A 20,255-nucleotide genomic window follows, 5' to 3' on the forward strand; every position below is an offset into this window, starting at 1 on the left:
TGCACAACCTGTACCCCCGAGTGACGGGCCCCACCCAGGCCCCTGCTGCTCCTGCGGCGGTGCTCAGAATGCAGAACACTTGTCGGCATTACACTGAAGGGTGATGGACGTAGAAGACCTACTTAACGAGCTTAACCTAAGCTCACGGTGCTGCAACACGGAGGGCCAGGCATGGCTGGGATGCTCCAACCAGCAGTGCAAGGCTGGAGGAGCACCAGGGTGTCTGCACAGTCTCAGTGAGCCTCCCCACATGGTACGTATTTGCAAAGAGGGTTCCTCCCGCCTAACTAAAGAGCGGAAGCTAACTTTGCCAGATGAGAGATGGGACTCGGGGACAGCATGTGCTTCCTCAGTGGTGCGCTGAGAACTCAGTGGCGTGTTCATGGCATTCCTGCCCAAGCGCCTGACAACTGAACAGGAGGCAACAGCAGACATCCCTGCATCCCGGGACAGCCTACAAACCAACCAGCCGGGACTCTTCAAGCACGGCCACATTAACAAAGACCCGGGGCCAGCTTCTGATCACAGGAGACTGGAGAAGCACGACAACTGAAGGCGACAGCCGGCCTTGACTTCCCCTTGCTGTCCAGGGCAGTGCTGGCACAGTCGGCGCGAGGTGCACCGGGTGCGCACGTTAGAACAGCAGCACGGGGTCGCGGCCCCCCTCCCCTATTTTGGTCATGACGCAGTAGCGACGTAAGAACGCGCCTTACTTTCAGAAAGGCGCCCCAAGGTATTAAGGGTAACAGGGGTGCAGTGTCTACAATCCACTTTTAAATGGTTCAGGAAAAAAGTGCGGGTGTGCACACACGCAGATGTGTGTAAAGGAGGGTGTGTGTGAAATATTAACATCTAGGGAATGGGAATGAGGGCTATCTGGCTTTCTCTGTACCCTTTTGCAACTTTTCTTTTAAGACTGAAATTATGTAAGAATTAAAATAAAACATTTGAAAGATACTGTTTGGTGAGTCATTCCTTTTGAACCTTTGTTCCGACCACCCGGCTGGCTCTATAAAGTTCCTTCCTCCAGTCTGAATAGGGCTGATTACTACCTTTTGGCTCACACATCCCTCGGAACTGCTGGTGAAGCTTAGGGACCCCCCACAAAACACCCACGCTCATACACACCTGCCTTTCTACACGACCACCTCAGGTTATGAACCCTGACCTGGGAGACCAGCAAGGAAAACACAGACGGTCAGAGGTCCACGGGTGGAGCACGTGGGAAGAGAATGACAGTCAGCTCAGGCCTCGGGGGGAGAGCCCCTCTACTTACACACCCTGCGGGCAGGGCGCGGTGACCGGCCGGGGCTCCTGTCTGCTGCTTTCCCTCTGCGTGCCCTGGGCACACAGTTCCTCAACCTCTCAGGCCCCTTTCCTCTTCCCTAAAAGAGAGGCAACCACAGCACCAGCTCAAGGAGCCACTGGGAGAATCAAGGGCTCACAAAGGGGGGCTGCCATGATGTCCGACTTCAGCACCCGGGAGCCGGTCTGCGGGGTGCCGCGGGGGCCGTGCTGCCTCCGCCCGAGCCCACAGCCGAGCGCTCCAGGGCACGCGGGCCCCGCCTACCGCCTGCCCTGCAGAGGCCCCAGCTGCCAACAATTCTTGTTTGTCCAAGACCCTCTGAGCCTCTGCTTTCACTCCCTGTGGAGCCTACTGCCTTTGGCTGCACATATCCTGGTATTTAATTCAGCCTCTGGCCACATTCAGGGTCACTGGAACGCTAGACTTCTGGCAGAACGTGAACACGCTGGCACGAGACTCACTTTTTAGTCGCTGCTCGTCTCCAGCTTGAAATTCTCTCGCTGAATGACATGAGTGGTGAGGGGGCACAGAGTGCAGCCACGTCTGCCCGGGGCCCTGGAGAGTTCACCGCTGAGGAAAGGACAAGACTCAGGTCCCTACGCACAGACACACACCTGGGGTCTCATACGTGCAGGGGCTCCAACCACCCTCTTCCTCCAGTGCCAACTCCGCCTAGAGCTTTGGGGTGAAAAAATCCATTAACATTGAAACAGATACGCTCGGAGAGTAGGAGACAACGTGTCTATGACCTTAAGAACCTAGCCCTTAAGGGCCCTGCGCGTGAGGCGGTGACAGCTGGTCCCTCCCTATCTGTTGGGGTGCACAGTTTTCTAGAGAGTATTCAGCTTTCTTTGGATTCTCAGAGGGATTTGTGTCCCCAAAAGTTAAGAACCACTGCTCTTATAGAGAGTTTGAAAGCAAACTGATTAGACTGAAGCTCTGGCCACAGCCTGTCACAAGAAAGATTTTTATTTGAGAACATCGGATACGTTTGGAAATGTTCCTGCTAAATCCAAAGCCACCTGACTGACAGTCCATCTCCAACACCCACAAACACACCAACAGCTTCGCCCTGCAGAGACGGATTCTGTCCACAGCGGGTTCTACCCCACCACCGCACTCCTCCGTACAGGGGCACAATGGAAACGGCAGCTGCACGGCTGCTCCAACCCCAAGCCCACTTCACAGGCCGGGAGAACGAGACCGAGTCCCAGGCCATGGCCCCGGCGGGAGATGCTCGTGGGAGAACGGGCGAAGTGACTCAGACACAAACACTGGGTTTATTTTGACTGTGACCAGAGTCAGGGAGAGACAATGGAGCTTCAGTGCCCTGGGGTCCTCCTGGGTCAGTGACAATATGTCCCGGCTGGGAATGGGCCGGTGTCCCACCACGTTACCATCATAATCGCTCACCGCCCCAGGACAGCACGGTGCCCTTTGGGCACATTTCTCACACTTTAAATGCGGGTAGATGCTTTCCCCTCAAGATGTCAGTCTAGACATTCCTGCTTGACGGCTGTGGGTGATGGAGGCCGGCACACCATGGTCTTGTCTGACGGTGGAGTCTCAGGTGTGGGACGAAGGCCCGTCCAGAAAGGGCTGGACAGTGACTCTGAAGGGGCGCTCTCCTTGTCCCGCTGCCCACGCCTCTCATCTCTGCTGGGACGTGGGGGTGGGGGTCTCATCGCAGAGATCAGAACCCACAGGGGATGGTACCCGCCGTGGGTCCCCTAAAGACCCTTCTTGCTGAGCGCGCGTGCCTCCCTGCGAAGAGCTGCACTCACGTCAGCGCCGGAGCCTCAGAAAGAATGCGTGTTTACACTCTGTGCTCTCCAAGGGGTAATATTTATCATAAAAATCTAAAACATACTCTTCAGTCTTGAATCCAAACTTCTGGTAGAGCAGCATGGCGGGGTTGCTTGCTGAGACGTGAAGGGTCACGTCCTTGCCCATGCAGGTCTGCCGAAAGAGCGGAAAGACACAGGTGAAAACGAAAAAGCCGGAGGGAAAACGAGTGGGTGAGGAAACTCTTTTAAGTGTCGGGAGTCAGTTATGGAAACTGGTGAGATGGGGACTGAAGCTGAGACACCGTAACGCCCAGCAACCGCAGGACACCCAACACCGCTCTGCTGCCAAGCACAACCCTCCCTGAAACGCACATCGAGACTAAGGAGGTGGACGGTAAGCTGGCTCTTCCTCTTTGAAGCAGAGCCAAGGGGAATATTTCGTTGTCAACTGTTTTATACTTCAATTACATTAAATATATCAAACAAATCAGTACCAAACACTGTGACAATCTTGAAGAAACAGAGAACAAGGAGTTCTGCTTTTGCAAAGTAGGTCTCAGCCTGCAAGGGAACTGCGAAAACCCCTTCCTAGACCCACGAGGAAGGATGTTAAACTATGTGGTCAGAAAGGAAATATCAGGACTTCCATTTAGTGCTACAACCCGACTACTCCGTGTGGACCTTCTGAACCCACGATCACCTCTCTTCACTCCCAAACGGCACACAACTGAGGTTTCCACGTTCAGCATCGGCCTGTCCTCGGGGAAGACAGCAGCACAGGTCCTATCAACTCCAGGCAAGCCCTGAGATTCTCAAGCTCGCCACGGAGGATAAAGCATGCAGAAGGGCACAGAAGTTCAGAACTTGCTCTTTAGTGGGGCGGCGTTGAGATCCTGGACTTGATCCTTGAGATTTTATAATCCCAGGATCCTCAAGGCTTCTATACTAAGAGGACTCACCCCCGTCAAGGGTAGACAGATACCGGAGGGTGGGTATGGCTCGGTGGTAGAGCGCACGCTTAGCATGCACGAGGTCCTGGGTTCAATTCCCGGTACCTCCATTAAAAAAAAAAAAAAAAAAGTAGACAGATCTCTTCTCTTCTCTGCTCAACTCACATTTTGCATCCAAAGGCTTTTTTAGGACAAGGATGAGCCACCAGCACAGTGAGGACAAGAGTGTGCACTCGCTGCAAAGGCTCAGTCCCGGCAGGGCCGCCCTGACGGCTGATGACCAGGCAGCGCCGCGTCTGTGCCTGGGTTTACGGTCTGGCTGGCTGGGGGCCAGGCTCCCACGTACAAAGATGGACGCTCCTCCCAGTGAGGCTCAGTAAGGACCAACTGCGCCGCTAAAATGTCATCCCGGACCTGCACGCAGGCCCTTGCAGTGAAGAAAGGAGAGGTCCGTGGCCGTCCTGCCAGGATGAGGTGAACACATGGAGGCTGCCTCTGTGCACAGAGGGCAGAGACACAGGGGGTGGGGGATGCGGAGGTAACTGAGGTCTCAGGTGAAGACAACACGGGGCAGCTCACACTAACTGCCAGGAGAGGAGAGAGCAATTTCTAGGAAGACAGTTCTCAAGGTTCTCACCAACAATGGGGAATTACTGAGCTAGTTTCATTAAAAAATTGGAAAAGACAATGAATCATCTCCTTTCTCTATTTAAGGCATCTTGCCCACATGACACACAGTCCTCCATATCAAACGGTACGGGACTTTCCATATCAAACGGTACGGGACTTAGAAAATCAGTTACCAGAAAAGTTCTGGGGAAAACAATCCTTGCCTGTTTTCTGTTAGGAGATAAATATATGGTCTACTTTCTTCAAAGTGATACAAAGAAAAAAGAAGAAGTGATACAAAGAGACCAAAGGACAAATTACTTAGAAGGTTCATATCAACGAAAACAACGGCAGTAAAACCAAAACCAATCAGCAGGACGCAAGTACTATTGATGGATACAGTTTTGTTGAAATGTCTGCAAATACTGAAGAACCACACATCGCAGCTCCACCCGTGTCGGGCAGCTCGGCAGCTCGGCGGGGGGGGGGGGGGGGGGGGGGCTCCCAGGGCAGCAGCAGCTGCAGCGGGCGGCACACGCGCTTTGGGCTCATCTTCGGTGTCTTCCTTACTTCATTCACTACACATGTTCACAAAGTTCTTGAAACCTGGGTCTGTGGAGTGACCTTCTCAGGGGTGAAGGTTTCTGTCTGTGTGTCAAAAACCTCATGGACTACGGAGACCGGCTCCTCTCACCTGGCGTCACCTCCCCAGGCGCAGCCTCAGCCCTCGGCCGGGCCCCTCAGAAGCCCGAAGTGGGGGGTGGGGGGAGACAAGGAGCAGACACAACATACCTGAATCAGGTGGTAAATCATGAATGTCGCAATCCCCGCTCTTCTCCACTCAGGATGGACGAACAGAAATGAAATGTAAGCCTCGTTGTACTTCACGTCGGGAACCATGAAGCCAAAGGCGATGATGACCTTTTTATAGAGGACCACGACGCTGAAGTCGGGGTACTGCAAGCACTCGGACAGGTCAACGCCTGAGGTGGGGGACACGCTCAGAGTCACGCCTGGGCACCGGGCTTAGCAGTGCCACCTGCACACTGAAAACACCCAAGCTGGAGACAGACGCCACCACAGACACCACACATTCAGATCAGACAAGAAACAGTGAATTTCAGAAAATATCAAAATTAGCATCGACTCGTCTAAGTACATATGTGAAAAGAAGAGCAGCGGGAGGGGTGGGCATGGAAGCGCACGGCCCAGAGCCAGCGCACCTGACTCTGAACTCGGGCCATGGGCCACATGTGTCAGCCAGCACGTCCCTAACGGCCCCGCCCCAGTGCCTGCCGTGGGTGAGAGGGGCGCACAGCCAGACCACAGGGCTAGGGGAAGACCCCCCCTGAGACCGCCCAGTCACTGTGTTCTTAACCTCACACACAGACAAGTGATCAGCTCTTTGGTACAAAGGCCACATTTTAGTTTAACAAAGGAGTTAAATATAACATGATCCCATGCTTAGTGTATGGAAGGCACCCTGAGCAGGGGCAGGAGTAGCAGGCCCTCCCAGAATGCTCCTTCCTGCTCCCGTCCCCACCACCACCACATGCATGGTGACACGATTTCAGACAATAAAAGCAACACAGCTCTCATCCTGACGAAATCTCATCTAACATCTGGAAGACATGTTTTATTTCCTTTACAGTTCAAAGCAGTGCAGTGAAACAGGTCCACAAAGAATGTGCCTGTAATTAGCAAGGAAAATGTGTTCCTTTAACTGGTGGCTCTGATCTTCAGATAAAATGTTAAGGCTGATAAACTGACGAACCACATTGGGTGGTTCTTATTTTCAAAGTCTGTGGTTGGGGTATTTGGCTTTTTAAAAACAACTTTTGGCTGTATTAACACTCTCTAAGGAACAGCTAAATTAACAAAACATACAGAAATAATTAAACAAAAATCAAAAGTGTCCAAACATGCCCAAGCTACCAGCCTGTGTGCTGCTGATGGACATAACCTGGTATCTAAACATATACAGAAGCAAAACAGGGTGAACTGTTTATTCTGGAAGTGGGGACAAACAGGGAAGAGAAACAAACAAAAACACTGTGTACTAACTGCTGGCTTCTTCTTGATCTTAAGAAAGAACAGTGTTTATGTTGTAATATTTCGGTGTCAGTAGAGACAAACGGAATGAAATCACATGAGTAAAGGTTCTGGGGTCACAAGACATAGTCTAATTTTAAAACCTGCTGAAGTGAACTGTACAGAAAATGGACTTGCCTAGTTGGAGAGGAGAGAACATACCAGGCCAGAAGAACTCCTGACACATGGAGTTTATCGTTGGGATGTGGTTCGGCCGGACATAGCAGTAATCAAGAGGTGCGTCGGGCTCCGGCGTCCAGTGAGGGTCGTCCCTGTGCAGGTGGGAACGAATCTGTGACAGCAGCTGCAGTTTGGGTGGCTTTGTCTCATAATCACGCCTCCAGAACCCAGAAAGTAAACAAACCGAAGTCAAGAAAAATACCTATTGTTCCTAGCCATTTGATTCACACAAACTCTGTGAGCTGCTTGAAATTTTAAATTAATTTGAGCTACTTTTTATGGTAGCCAGCTTAACAGCTACAATACTTTTCTGGTATGAAATTTAAAATTCACTCTATTAATATTTGTCAGACTAACTCCCTCTGTACCTTCCAGGAACTCTACTAGTGCTGGTGAGCCTTAAGAACAGAGTAGGGAGACAGAAACAGCATCCTAATTCAACCCTTTGAGTGCTCGGACCCAGGACAGAGCCTGGGGACGAAGGTCCAGCAGCTATGGGGACGAAGGGAGTGGGGCCCGCTCACACGTGTCTGCAGGGAAGGGCAGTGCGGGGCAAGGAGGATCACATGACTTGGGGCTGCAGAGACAACTGTCAATCAGCCGCACACAGCCCAGAGCTGGGGCCTCTCTGGCCAGCTCAGCAGCCACGGCACTGCCCACACAAGGACACTCATCATTAGTCTGGACACAGGCCCAACTGAGACATGGCTCCCATTTCTTCATTTCACAAACTGCTAAATATATACAGCTTTAAAATTTAAAGCAAACAATGAGTATGATAATCACAATGGACAGAGTTAACTTAATCTTGTCTTTCTGGTTTCTTTCAAAGGATCATCCTTTGTGCAAAAAAGTACAGTTGAAACCAGCCAAGGATGAGACCGGACATGGAGCACTGACTGGTCCTTGCCAATGCCAGCTCACAGGTTTTGGTCTTTATTCACTCGCATAGGGGAACAGGGCTCGAAAACCACAAACGTTACCCCCACGACACTCAACGTGACTGCGCCTCTCTGTACACCTGATGTAAGGTTTCAGGATCCGAGAGGTGTAAGGGCTGACAATACTCTGGTCCACAGCCATGTCTTCCGATCCCACCAAACGGTACAAAAACTTGGTGGTCTGGTGCCGAAACCCTTTCCTGGACGGCAAGGCAGTCTGTGAGAAAGACACACTAGTTACATAAAAATAAAACCACTCAACAGATTGGTTTAACTTCTACAGATGAGCAGTATAATGACATTTTTATGTGTCAGAAAGTAGGTCTTTCTACGTTACTTATTTGGAAAGCTCGAGTTTCAGTACAGACTCCGTAGGCACCTTTGGATAAAACTGGAAATAAAAAAATAACCCTGGTTGTAATCGTTTAAAAATCAAAATTAATTTTTAAGATTTTATAGTTATGTAAAAAATTTAAAAGACATTTAAATGAGTGAAATGCAGGACTGATTGGATTTACAGCTTCTCCAGTTTTCATTTTGTCTATGTCACACCTTGAATCCATTCATCAAATATTAACCCGCACGAGCATCAAGCAGGTAAGACACACACGGCTCACGTTTTGGGAGCCGTCTCTGTTGTCACAGAAGCATTACTGCTGTGCTCATGTGTGGGTTTATTAAAATATGTCTCTACTGAGTAAATCAGATGCTAGCAGGACTGAGGGAGATGACTGGCCCTAAAACAAGCCACGATGGGGGAGAGCCTGCCTGGAGGGCCATCGACGATGTGGCCTCTGCTCCTCATGAGGGCCCAGCAGAACGGGCGGAGACGCCTGCTCTCCAGACAGAGCTGCTCCAGGGCCCTCAGTCATGTTGTAACAGAACATGGACAATTAGGGTTTTATAGCAAAGAGCTCAGATAGGAGATTAAAAGGCACATCTACAAAGTGGTTTGCCAAGGGCTGGATGAAGTTTAGAAACCTAAGTTGTTTTTGTACAATCAGTTTGCTCTTAGCCTAGAAAATAACTTAGTTGGAAGGAGAGCAAGAATTCCTTCTTTAATGATTTGCTCTGATTACTTTCCCAAACTGGCCACCAACACTTTCAAAGGCCAGCCCTGAAATTCTTCCCAGACTTTAAGTTTCAAACTGAAATTCAAAGTTGTGGTATAGTTTCCAAACGGCCCAACACTTCCTCCCATGCCTGAAGGTACATGTGTCTCCTCTTATCAAAAGGCAGAGCCACCTCCCCTCCCCGGGCGGGCCCGGGACAGGCATGCCCAATCAGAAAGTGGCGGAAGTTAACATCCTGGGCCTTGGAGCCCAGGCCTTAAGAGAACTGGCGGCTTCCACTTTCTCCCCTTTGAGCCCAGTGGCCACGGAGCCCAGGCTGGACCACTGAGTGACGAGAGGCCACACGGAGACAGGCTCCGGAGGAAGAGAGGCCACCCTGGTCGTTCCAGCCTGGACCCAGCCCCCAGCAGAGTGCAGTCACAAGGCTGCTGCCGCCTTTATTTAGCACAAGTAGGAGAAACACCCAGGTGAGCCCAGTGAACCCACAGACTCAGAAGAAATATGAAATAGTTACTGTTTTCAGCCACTAAGTTGTGGGGTGGCTTGTAATGCGGCAAGAGAACCAGAACACCAGCCACCGAGCCCATGAAACAGCCTCTGGTTAACGTGCCGGGGCGAGCCTGCGAAGCCCCGTCGCTGCCACACGGTCCCCACCTTCCCGCAAGCTCCCCTGCTTCACCCAGCCAAGGGCGCCCTCGGCGCCTGCCGCGACCACTGCCCCTGCTCCTGGTGGTCTCCCTGCCGCCAGGCTCACCCCACGCTAGCCACCTCCAGAGTCACATTCTTCTTTAAAAACGAATAAATTCACAACCTTTGACTAAAACTCCCATGTGGCCTCCTGCTGTATGTTTAGAATACAACTCAAGGCAAAGGAGGGTTTAGCTCCGCAGTAGAGTGTACGCTTTGTAGGCACAGGGTCCTGGGTTCAATCCCCAGTGCCTCCATTAAAAATGATAATAAATAAGCCTAATTACCTACCCCCTCAAAAAAAACAAACAGAGTTTAAAAAAAAAGGTGGGGGAGGGTATAGCTCAGTGGTACAGTGCATGCTTGGCATACACAGGGTCCTGGGTTCAATCCCCAGTACCTCCATTAAGATAAATAAATAAATAAACCTAATTACCCCCCCAAAACAAAAACAAAAAACCCCACAAATAATCTTTTAAAAGATAAGGATAAAAATCAGGGGGAAAAAGAAGACTACAACTCAAACTTGTTTCCTGTGACCCGCAGGACCAGGCCAGGTTCCCTTCAAGGCATATCTCCCACCACCCCCTCCTCTGCCATCAAATGATCCAGTGCCACACGCTGAACAACCCCCACCTCAGCCCGGCTCCTGCCTGCGGATCAGGACATGGTTAGAGCGTCACCTCCACAGGAAGTGGCGTCTACTCCTGTGCTCAGCACAGCGCTCACCTTGTGGGAGGTGATCCTGCTGGTAGGCTGGTCAGTACTGTCATCTCCCTGCTCACCTCCTCTGTCTGAATTCACTGCACACCCCCTGCTAGACTGGTGCTTGGCACATGTGAAGTATTCAACTTCCATTGGTTGAATGACAAAGTGGTGGGGGAAAAGTGTCCCAAAGTCAAATAAGTTTGGAAATTTGTTAAGTGAGTTTCTTGAAACTCCTAGTTCTAAACAAAGTGGAGCACTAGGTGGGCTGCTGGGTCCCTACCTCAAACCTAACCTGATAGATGCCTCAAAAGTGAAAGGAAGATTGGACAGAAGGGCTATGAGAACCCCTGGGGGATGGATGGGGGCTGGTACCCGTGAGGGCAGCTGGGGCAGAGAAAGGCTTTGCCCATAGTTGGGGACAGGTCTGGGGGTCAGGCCACTCCCCCTCCCAAGCTCTGCTCTGCTAGACCTCGGCCACCTTCCCCAGCAAGCATCAGCCAGAGCAGCAGAGAACCTTCCTGAGGTGGAGGGTACCCCAGCCAGCTAGCCCCAGCTCCCCACGACCACAGGCAGTAACAGCAGAGGGAGGTACCAAGGAGCTCCAGGCCAGACACCCCAGGAGGTTCCCTGAGGTGAGGTTGCGGACTCTAGAGAAAGGTGACGACGGGAATGGTTGAGCCCTGGGTCTCCCATTTTGCAAAACTTGTCCAGAGAGGACAAGCCAGGAGCCAGGCTCCTGCCCTCCCTCCAGGTGCACCGACCAGCAATGGCGGCAGGTGAGACAAAGGGGAAATGAGTTCACAGGGAAAAAACTCAAGACGTGAATACGGATCACAACAAAAGAAGGATAAACTAAACAAACCATACTGGAAAAGGCAGAATTAACCAACTAGACAGACAAGGACTTCAAAAAGCACACGAGCAGTCATCAGGGAAATGCAAACCAGAGCTACAGCGAGACAGCACTTGCCACCCACCAGGCCGGCTAAAAGCAAAAGACAGACGATGACAAGCAGCGCTGGGGATGCGCGGAGAAACCAGAGTCTTCACACACTGCTGGGGGGAGTATCAAATGGCGCATCACTGCCAGTCAAGCCAGTCTGGCAGTTCTCCAACAAGTTAAACACAACATTATCATTTGACCAGGCAATTCTGCTCCTGGGTACAACATGCAAGAGAAGTGAAAATGTACGTCCACACAAAAACTCTCACACAAATATCCACAGCAGCATTATTCGTAACAGCCAAAAGCTGGAAACAACCCAAATGCCCATCAACTGTTGCATGCATCGACAAAATGTGGCATATCCGTACAATGGAATATTACTCAGCCAAAAGGGAATGAAATACTAGCATACGCTACAACGTGGATGAACCTTGAGAACATTACGCCAAGTGAAAGAAGGCATCAGAAAAGACCATACCTCATGCGAATCCATGTATGTGAAATGTCCAGAAGAGGCCAAAGGACAGAGAAAGTATACCATTGGGGGTGCAGACAGAGGGCTGAACTGCAGCAAAGGGCAGAGTTTCTTTTTAGGGTGAGGAAAATGTTCTAAAATTGATTATGCTGGTTATACTGCTGTCAACAGACTAGAAACTACTGAAGTGTACACTCTGAATGGCTGAATTGTCTGTTATGTGAATTGTACCTCAATAAAGCTGTTGTTACCAAAAAAACAAAAAACAAAAAACCAACAACCCAAAAAGCATAATAAATAGGCACCAAGAATGACGGCACCCAGAAGCAGGAACGAGCAGTTACGAGTCATCTCCTACTCATTCTCAGATACTAAACACGCAAGCTCTGAAATACACGCATGCCTCATTTTCTTCAAGTCTGTTGGTGACATTTTTCTAAAAGTGATTGCTTACTCTATGTCTCTGTGTCACATTTTGGTAATTCTACCAATATTTCAGACTTTTTCAGTATTATATTTGTTATGTGATCAGAGGTCTTTGATGTTACTACTGTAATTGTTTGGGGCACCATGAACTGCACCCTTATAAGACAATGAACTTAATGGATACATGCTGTGTGTGTTCTGACTGCTCCAGAGACTGGCTGTCCCCCTGTCTCTCTCCCTGTAATCCGGCCTCCCTGTTCCCTGAGACACAACAACAGTGGAATTGGGCCTTAATAACCCTGCAGTGGACTCTAAGTGGTCGAGTGAAAGGAAGAGTCTCATGTCTCTCACTTTCAATCAAAACCTCAACACGACTAAGCCTATGAGGAAGGCATGTCGAAAGCCAAGACTTGACTGCCAAACAGTCAAGTTGTGAAGGCAAAGGAAAAGTTCTTGAAAAAAGTGCTGCTCCACTGAACACACAAATGATAAGAAAGCAAAACAGGCTTGTGGCTGACATGGAGAAAGTCCAAGTGGTCTGGACAGATCGCACCAGCCACAACAATCTCTTAAGCCAAAGCCTCATCCAGAGCCAGACCATAACTTTCTTCAATAACATGAAGGCTGAGAGAGGTGAGGAAGCTGCAGAAGAAGAGTTTCAAGCTGGCAAAGATTCGTTCATGAAGTTTAAGGAACGAAGCCGTCTCCTTGACATCAGCGCACCAAGTGAAGCAGAAGTGCTGATGCAGAAGCTGCAGCACGTTCTCCAGAAGATCTGCTTAAGATGATGAATGAAGGTGGCTACACTGAACAAGACCGTCAGTGCAGACGAAACAGCCTTCTGTTGGAAGAAGATGCCATCCAGGACTTTCATAGCTGGAGAGGAGAAGTCAGTGCCTTCAGAGCTGCAAAGGACATGCTGACTCTCTTGTTAGGGGCTGATGCAGACGGTGACTTAAAGCTGAAGCCAGAGCTCATTTGTCATTCCAGAAATCCCAGGGCCCTTAAGAGTGATGCTCACCCACTGTGCCTGCACTCTCTAGATGGAGCAACAAAGCCTGGATGACAGCACATCTGTTTTCAACATGTTACTGAGTATTTTAAGCCCACTGTTGAGATCTGCTGTTCAGAAAAAGATTCCTTTCAAAATATTACTGCTCACTGACAGTGCACCTGCTCACCCAGGAGCTCTGATGGAGATGGACAAGGAGGTGTGTGCTGTTTCCATGCTGCTAGCACAGCATCCGCTCTGCAGCCCCTGGGCCGAGGAGTCATTTCAACTTTAAAATTATTATTTAGATTATTTAAAATCTTATTATAGATTTTGTGAGGCCGTAGTTGCTATAGACAGTGATTCCTCTGATGGATCTGGGCAAAGTAAACTGAAAACCTTCTGGAAGGGAGTCAACATTCCAGATGCCAGTAAAACATTCATGATTCATGGGAAGAGGGCAAAATATCAACATGAGCAGGTGTTTGGAAGAAGCTGACTGACTCCAACCCTCATGGATGACTTTGAGGGTTTCACGACCTCAGTGGAGGAAGTCCCTGCAGATGTGGTGGAAACAGCAAGAGAATCAGAATCGGACATGGAGCCTAAAGATGTGACTGAATTGCTATAATCTCATGATAAAACTTTAACGGAGGAAAAGGTGCTTCTTCTGGACGAGCAAAGAAAGTGGTTGCTTGAGATGGAATCTACTCCTCGTGAAGACGCTGTGAATGTTGTTGAAATGACAACAAAGGACCGAGAATATTGTATAAATGTATTAGATAAAGCGGCAGCAGGGTTTGAGAGGACTGATTCCAATTCTGAAAGAAGTTCTACTGTGGGTAAAACGCTGTCAAACAGCACTGCCTGCTGCAGAGAAATGGTTTGTGAAAGGAAGAGTCCATCGATGCGGCAAACTGCACTGCTGTCTTACTTTAACAGACTGCCACAGCCACCCCAACTTTCAGCAGCCGTCACCACCAAGGCAAGACCTTCCACCAGCAGAACGATGACAACTCCCTGAAGGCTCAGATGATGGTTAGCATTTTTAGCAATGAAGAATTTTTAAATTAAGGTATGCACATTGTTTGTTTTTTCAGACAATACTATTACACACTTAATCAACTACAGTATAGTATAAACAGAACTTTACATGCACTGAGAAACCAAAACATTCACGTGACTTGCTTTACTGTATTTGTTTTACTGTGATGGTCTGGACCCCAGCCCACAGTATCTCCGAGGTCTGCTTGTAAAGCACTGAACAAATGATGTTAAGAATAGGTCACTTCAAAAAAACAAAAGAAGAGATAAAGAAACGAATGGTATCAACATCCATATTAGGAGTCCAGAAGGGGAGGGGAAACAATGCAGGAGGAATGCATGTAAAGAAGCAGTTATGAGGAATTTCCCAACTTTAAAGACGCATCAAAGGACTTCTGGTTTCCACGTAAGAAGCTTAGAAGTCATTGCTTCATCCCGACGACAAACTAAAAATCAGCAGCTCTTCTCAGATCCAGCAGAGAAGCAAGGTGACAGGGCAACCCGACCGCCAGCCTGGAGACACAGGTGGGTACACAGGCTCACAGCTCAAAGGAGCAAAAAGCCTCAGGAAGCAGCGCTGGGGTAGGAAAACCTCAACTAAAACTGATGTGGAGCTGGAGGCTTGGCGTGGACAAGTCTGAGAATGAACTCCAGGGAGGCCCCATCTGTGTGGGTGTCCCCTCCAGGAGCTCCACCACAGTCCTCACCCCGAAGATGAAAAACTCCCGTCCTGCTTCCGTGGGAGGAGGGGCAAGTGTCTGAGCTGCTTAACAGGGCTGCCCTCAGGAGAAACTATTTTGCAACAGCCTGACCCACTGGGGACTGATCAGAGCCTAACCTGCTCTGGGAACCTGGGAAGGGAATACCCAAGCCACCCTGTCTTACCTAACCGGAGAGGGGAAACGGAGAAGCCCTGGTGAAGCCACAGCCCAAGGGCACAGCTCACTTAGAGGCTGGAGACTGACGCCAGGGCTTTATAACCTCCCCCAGCCTCACTGCCACATCGCTTACGGCCTATCTCCCACAGTCCTTTACCCAGGACATTGTATTTGGCTTTCAACAACAAATCACAAGGAGAGCTAAAAGGCAGAAAACACAGTTTGAAGAGCCAGCAAGCATCAGACCCACACTCAGATAAGGCAGAGATGTTGGAATTATTAAGCTGGGAATAACCATGATTACTATGTTAAGAGCTCTAATGGAAAGGAGACAACATGCAAGAACAGATGGGTGATTTATGCAGAGAGATGGAAATTCTAAGAAAGAATAAAAAAGAAATGCTAGAAATCAAAAACACTGTAGCAGAAATGAATGGCTCTGATGGGCTCATCAGGAGACTAGACGCAGCTGAGGAAAGGCTCCCTCAGCTCGAGGACGTGTCAAGAGAAGCTGCCAAAACTGAAAAGCAAAGAGAAAAAGGGCCAAAAAAACCCCAGAACAGAACAGAATTTCAACAACTGTGGTACAACTGCAAAAGGGGAAATGTATGCATAATGGGAATACCAGAAGGAGGGAGAAAGGACAGTAGAAATATGTGAAGTAATAATGACTGAGAATTTCCCCAAGTTAATCAGGCACCAAACCAAAACCACAGATCCAAGCAGCTCACAGAACACGCAGGATAAATCCAGAAACACGTCCGACACCTGTAACCGAGAGGAGTTGTCAAGCAAGATAAATGAGAAAAAAAAAAAAACAACACTTAAAATGCATGAATATAAATAAAGATCAAAAACAAAAAGAAAACTCTGAAAGCTTCTGGGACATGGGAGACTAAAAAAGGAGGCCACCAATCAACAAAGAAACAAGAATAAGATTGACACTGAGGCTCTCAGGAACAACACTATATGCAAGACAATAACGGAGTAATAATTTTACAATGTTAAGAAAAAGCAAAACGACAATTTTATATCCAGCTATGCTATCATTTTAATGCAAGAGTGAAGACCTTCTTAGGCTACAGGTTTTTCAAATTAACCTCAGAAAGACCATACTTTAAAGAACTCTTACAGGAAGCACTTTAGCAAGAAATTAATCAAAGAAAGAATGGGAAGTAAGACTGAATAAACAATTTAGTGAGACTCACTGTTACCTAAATAAGCAACACAAAAGACAAAAGACGGATGAGTGCATGCAAAGGTACTTCTGTGCCTGCAGGGGAAGATCACACAACATTCAAAAAAAAGAGAAATAAATACACGTCTTAAATTAGAATCATGAAAAGAATAAAAATAGAACATAATTTTCTTACTATAGCAAAGAACCAACATCACGTTAAGACTATTTTCTCTGACTGCACTGTAATTTGACAAGGAGATAAATCAATTACTAAAAGATACCTTAAAAATTCCCATGTATCTGAAAACTAAGAGTTATTTATTGACCAGAAAACAAGACAGAGAATGGAGAATGGACTGAACAAATGCATTCACAGCTGCTCCCCTGTATAACTGCATTAAAATGACACTAAAATTCCAGGTACAATGGGGGTTAAACATAAACATCCAATTTTACTCCCTCCCAAAACCCCGTGACAACTATAGAAGGCTTAAAAAAAGACAAAAGGCGGGCACACAAGAACAAAAAGATCAGAAGAAACAAGAGTAACTGGGAAGCAGATGGACAAAAAGTAACAGATTTAAAGCCAAAATCCCTAGCTGGCTTTGGGTAAAGTGAGAACCAGCCCCATCTGCTCTGCAGAACCCTCCTGAAGCCCAGGTGGCAGCACCAGATTTCTCTGGAACTGGGAATAAACGAGGCAGTAAAAGAAGGACCAGGTAAAAGCTGTGTGCGGAGCAGGAAGATCCCCAAGTCTCACCCCCGCCACCTGCTGCTGGGGGGCTCCTTACCGAGGTCCGGAGGTCCCAGCTCTAGAAGGTGGAACTGGGCTCTGGGTGGGGCAGCTCACAGAGCACTGAGGTCTGAGCGCCCCAAAGGCTAAAGGCTGAGACCCCCTTCCCCAGGTGGCAACAAGGGTTCTGAGATCGAAGATCCTTCTACAAGGACTCTGACTAGTCCAAGAGGCCAGATCTGAAGGACGTGACCCTGGGGGTCCTCAACAGAGGACTCACCTCGCTAACGTGGCTGTTACAGAAGTCCAGGACCAAGTTCGTCTTCCATCATAACTTGGAAGCACTGTTCCACTGCTGGCTTCCTTCCAGCACCGCTGTTGGGTGGGCTCTCAGCTCTACCCAGCACTGGCTTGGGATTCTGTTCAAGGCCTTTCCAGACACACAAGGTCCCATACTTTACTCCGCAGGCAGCTTTTCTCGGGGAGCCACTAGAATGTGCCTCACGAAAAGAAAGGAGTAACTCTACAAAAAGGTGAAGATGGGGCGCAGGAAACAAGGGGCCCAACACATGCGGCTCTAGCGAGGGGAGATCCCAGGGCCACCTCGGGCGGCCAGTACAGAGTGACGAGTGTGACTCAAGGGGCAGACACCCTGAGGCTACTGTCATCAAGTCCCTGCCGTGCTGGTCCATCTGGTAAACCATGGAGTGTTAGCCCAGGACCTCGTCTGTGCTCAGCTTGGTTCATGGGGCACTATGAGATCCTCCACTCCCCCAACGCACTCCCTGGTTCAGCTGAGGACACTCACCCTGCAAATAACCGTCCCGACCTCCCACAAGCTGGAGGGAGGCACGTCAGCCCTGAAGCAGGACAGGGACCCCACGGCCCCAAACCGGATTTCTGCACATCCCCCGGTACACACTGCAGCCCACTGGCCTCGGACAGTGGAGGGCCTAGTGCATCCCAGGACTTCCTAATGACCTTGACCACCGGCTTCCCCAGGAGGGGCTCATGGCAGCTGAAGCCAGAGCGGGACTGTTTAGGCTGCCCCATCGACGCTCCACAAACAGGCTGGCTCGAAACCACAGAGATTTATCCTCATACAGTGCTAAAGCCCGAAGTCAGAAATCAGGTGCCAGCAGGGCCACGCTCTCTCCGAAGCTCTGGGAGACAATCTGTTCATCCTTCCTCTTGGCTTCTGGTGTGGCTGGCAAGCCCTGGTGTCCCAGCTTTGCAGACACATCAGTCTAGCTGCGGCCTCAGTCACCACATGGCGTCCTCACTGGTGTGTCTCTGTCTTCTCTTCTTATGAGGACACCAGTTACCTTGGACTAAGCCCCCGACCCCTCCTCCAGTGTCACCTCACCTTAACTACTTACTTACACCTGAGAAGGCCCTATTTCCAGCCAAGGTCACATTCACAGGTACCAGGGATCAGGACATCAATACAAGCTTTTGGGGACACAATTCAGTCTACATCAGTGGCACCACAAAGCCTGTCATGCCTTCAACTAACAGCAGCAACTTCCTTACACAGCTCCATCTGTGCTTTCTACTTAGTTTTTGGAAAACAAAACAAAACGAAACCTGAAAGTACAGTTTAGGGGATAAAGACATTAAAAAGGCAGAGGAATGATTAATGCTGAAAGTCAGAGAGTGACTCCCTCTGGGGGGAGCAGGGAGTGCACAGAAGGACCTCTGTCCTGAGTCAACCTGGGGGCTAGATTCATAGGTATTTACCTCATTAACCTCTAAACTATACCCATGGGATCTACGCATTCTATGCATTCTTCTACGAGTATGACGCATTTCACAATTTAAAGAATTAAGTATTGAGATTAAAAAGACAAACCTATGAGAACAAAGAACAGGTGAGCAGCTGACTGCAACAGAAGCATATGAATAAACGGCAAATGACTCAGACCAAGGAGAGCTCAGAGCTAAGGCAGCAGTGAAGACTGGCCTGGAGCCAGCAGCTGACGCACCAGAGCTGGGAAAGCGCAGCCCGGGAGCTATCAGGTCCTGAGCTGAGGGAGGGCAGGAGGACTACGGACTGAGTGTCTAGTTAAGAGGTTAAAGCTTCCTCTCACATCTCTGCTGCCCGCAGTCAGAAGTGACCTCCTCCTCCACGGGCCGACTAGACTCTGGAAGCTCCAAAGAGAGATTGCAGCTAAAGGTGGAAGTCGTGCCCTGAAAATAGGAAGACTCAGAGGAAGTTTGACAACTGAACGGTCAGCTCCTGGCCCTCCCTACTGGGCTCCTAGGATGTAGCAGGCAGGTTACTAATTCGCAAGAAAGGAAAGTTGGGAAATAGGGGGAAAAAGAAAATTACGGAGATCTAGCTAGAGTAAAGGTCTTCGGCAAACTGTACAGCCCAGAGGCCAAACCCAGCCTGCTTTAGTGAACAGTTTTACCAGCGCACAGCCACGCCCGTTCATTACACATCATCTCTGCTGCTCTCACGCTGCGAGGCAGAGCTGGCCGGCGAATAATAGGGGTGCTCTGGACAGACAGAACAGAGAAAACAGAAGATAGGAAACCCCAGAACTCAAGATGGAGCATTTCAAATGGAAAGGCCCACACGCCAAAGGCCCGGCACCCGGAAGCAAAAGCCCCACACGGGGAACGTCACTGAGTAACATCAGCATGCTGGCAATAAAGACCAAACCCACTCATTTCCGAAGAAGAAGATGGGAAAATAAGCAAAGAATCTGAACAGGAAATTCACACAGAGAAACAACCAAGAAACAGGAAAAATGTTTAGCCTCACCTTTAACCTCACCTGTAATCAAAGAAAAGTAAATAAAGAACAAGATTTCATTTTACAGCCATCAGGTAAGTCGAAAACGCTGCTAGCAAAGTCGGGGGAGAAGACGCATTCCTGCTGCGGGAAGGCGGTCTCGCTTCTGGGCAGAACTGACTGTTCCGGGAGCACAGACCAGGCTCCACTGAACATCCTTGAACCACGCAGCCCCTGGCTGCTATTCCCACAGCGTGTCTCCTACCTACACAGCCGTCCACATGCCTCCACTCCCGCTCAGCACAGTGTCCAGTACCCTGTACGCCCTCAACAAACCCATCAATCAAGGTCTACACAAACCATGTACAGCCACTCTCAGGGACCAAGAGATGCAAAGAAAACGTCTAGGTTCTGTCTACAATTCCCAAAAGGAAAACAAAAAACCAAACCCAGATGTACTAAGGGAGGTTCATAGTGTAAGCACAGCCCAGCAATTTCTGTACTTCGTTC

The 20,255-nt window shown here is 49.3% G+C and overlaps 1 protein-coding gene across 2 annotated transcripts in view; it reads right to left on the bottom strand.

Moving 5' to 3' along the window:
* Positions 1-2,254: 2,254 nt before the first annotated feature.
* KAT14 (lysine acetyltransferase 14) overlaps positions 2,255-20,255 on the bottom strand; it is a 30,380-nt gene continuing 12,379 nt past the window's right edge. Inside the window, exons 7-10 of one of the 2 annotated variants that reach the window (XM_010972908.3) lie at positions 7,945-8,081; positions 6,906-7,081; positions 5,445-5,635; positions 2,255-3,265 (exon numbers count right to left, since the gene is read on the bottom strand). In XM_010972908.3, the coding sequence (XP_010971210.2) occupies positions 3,092-3,265; positions 5,445-5,635; positions 6,906-7,081; positions 7,945-8,081 (678 nt within the window). In that variant the 3' untranslated portion in view covers positions 2,255-3,091. Of the gene's footprint in view, positions 3,266-5,444; positions 5,636-6,905; positions 7,082-7,906; positions 8,082-20,255 lie in introns of those variants that run through there. The other variant, XM_074347829.1, reaches the window with a different exon arrangement.

Source organism: Camelus bactrianus, chromosome 19 (assembly GCF_048773025.1).
Source record: "Camelus bactrianus isolate YW-2024 breed Bactrian camel chromosome 19, ASM4877302v1, whole genome shotgun sequence".
NCBI lineage: Eukaryota > Metazoa > Chordata > Mammalia > Artiodactyla > Camelidae > Camelus > Camelus bactrianus.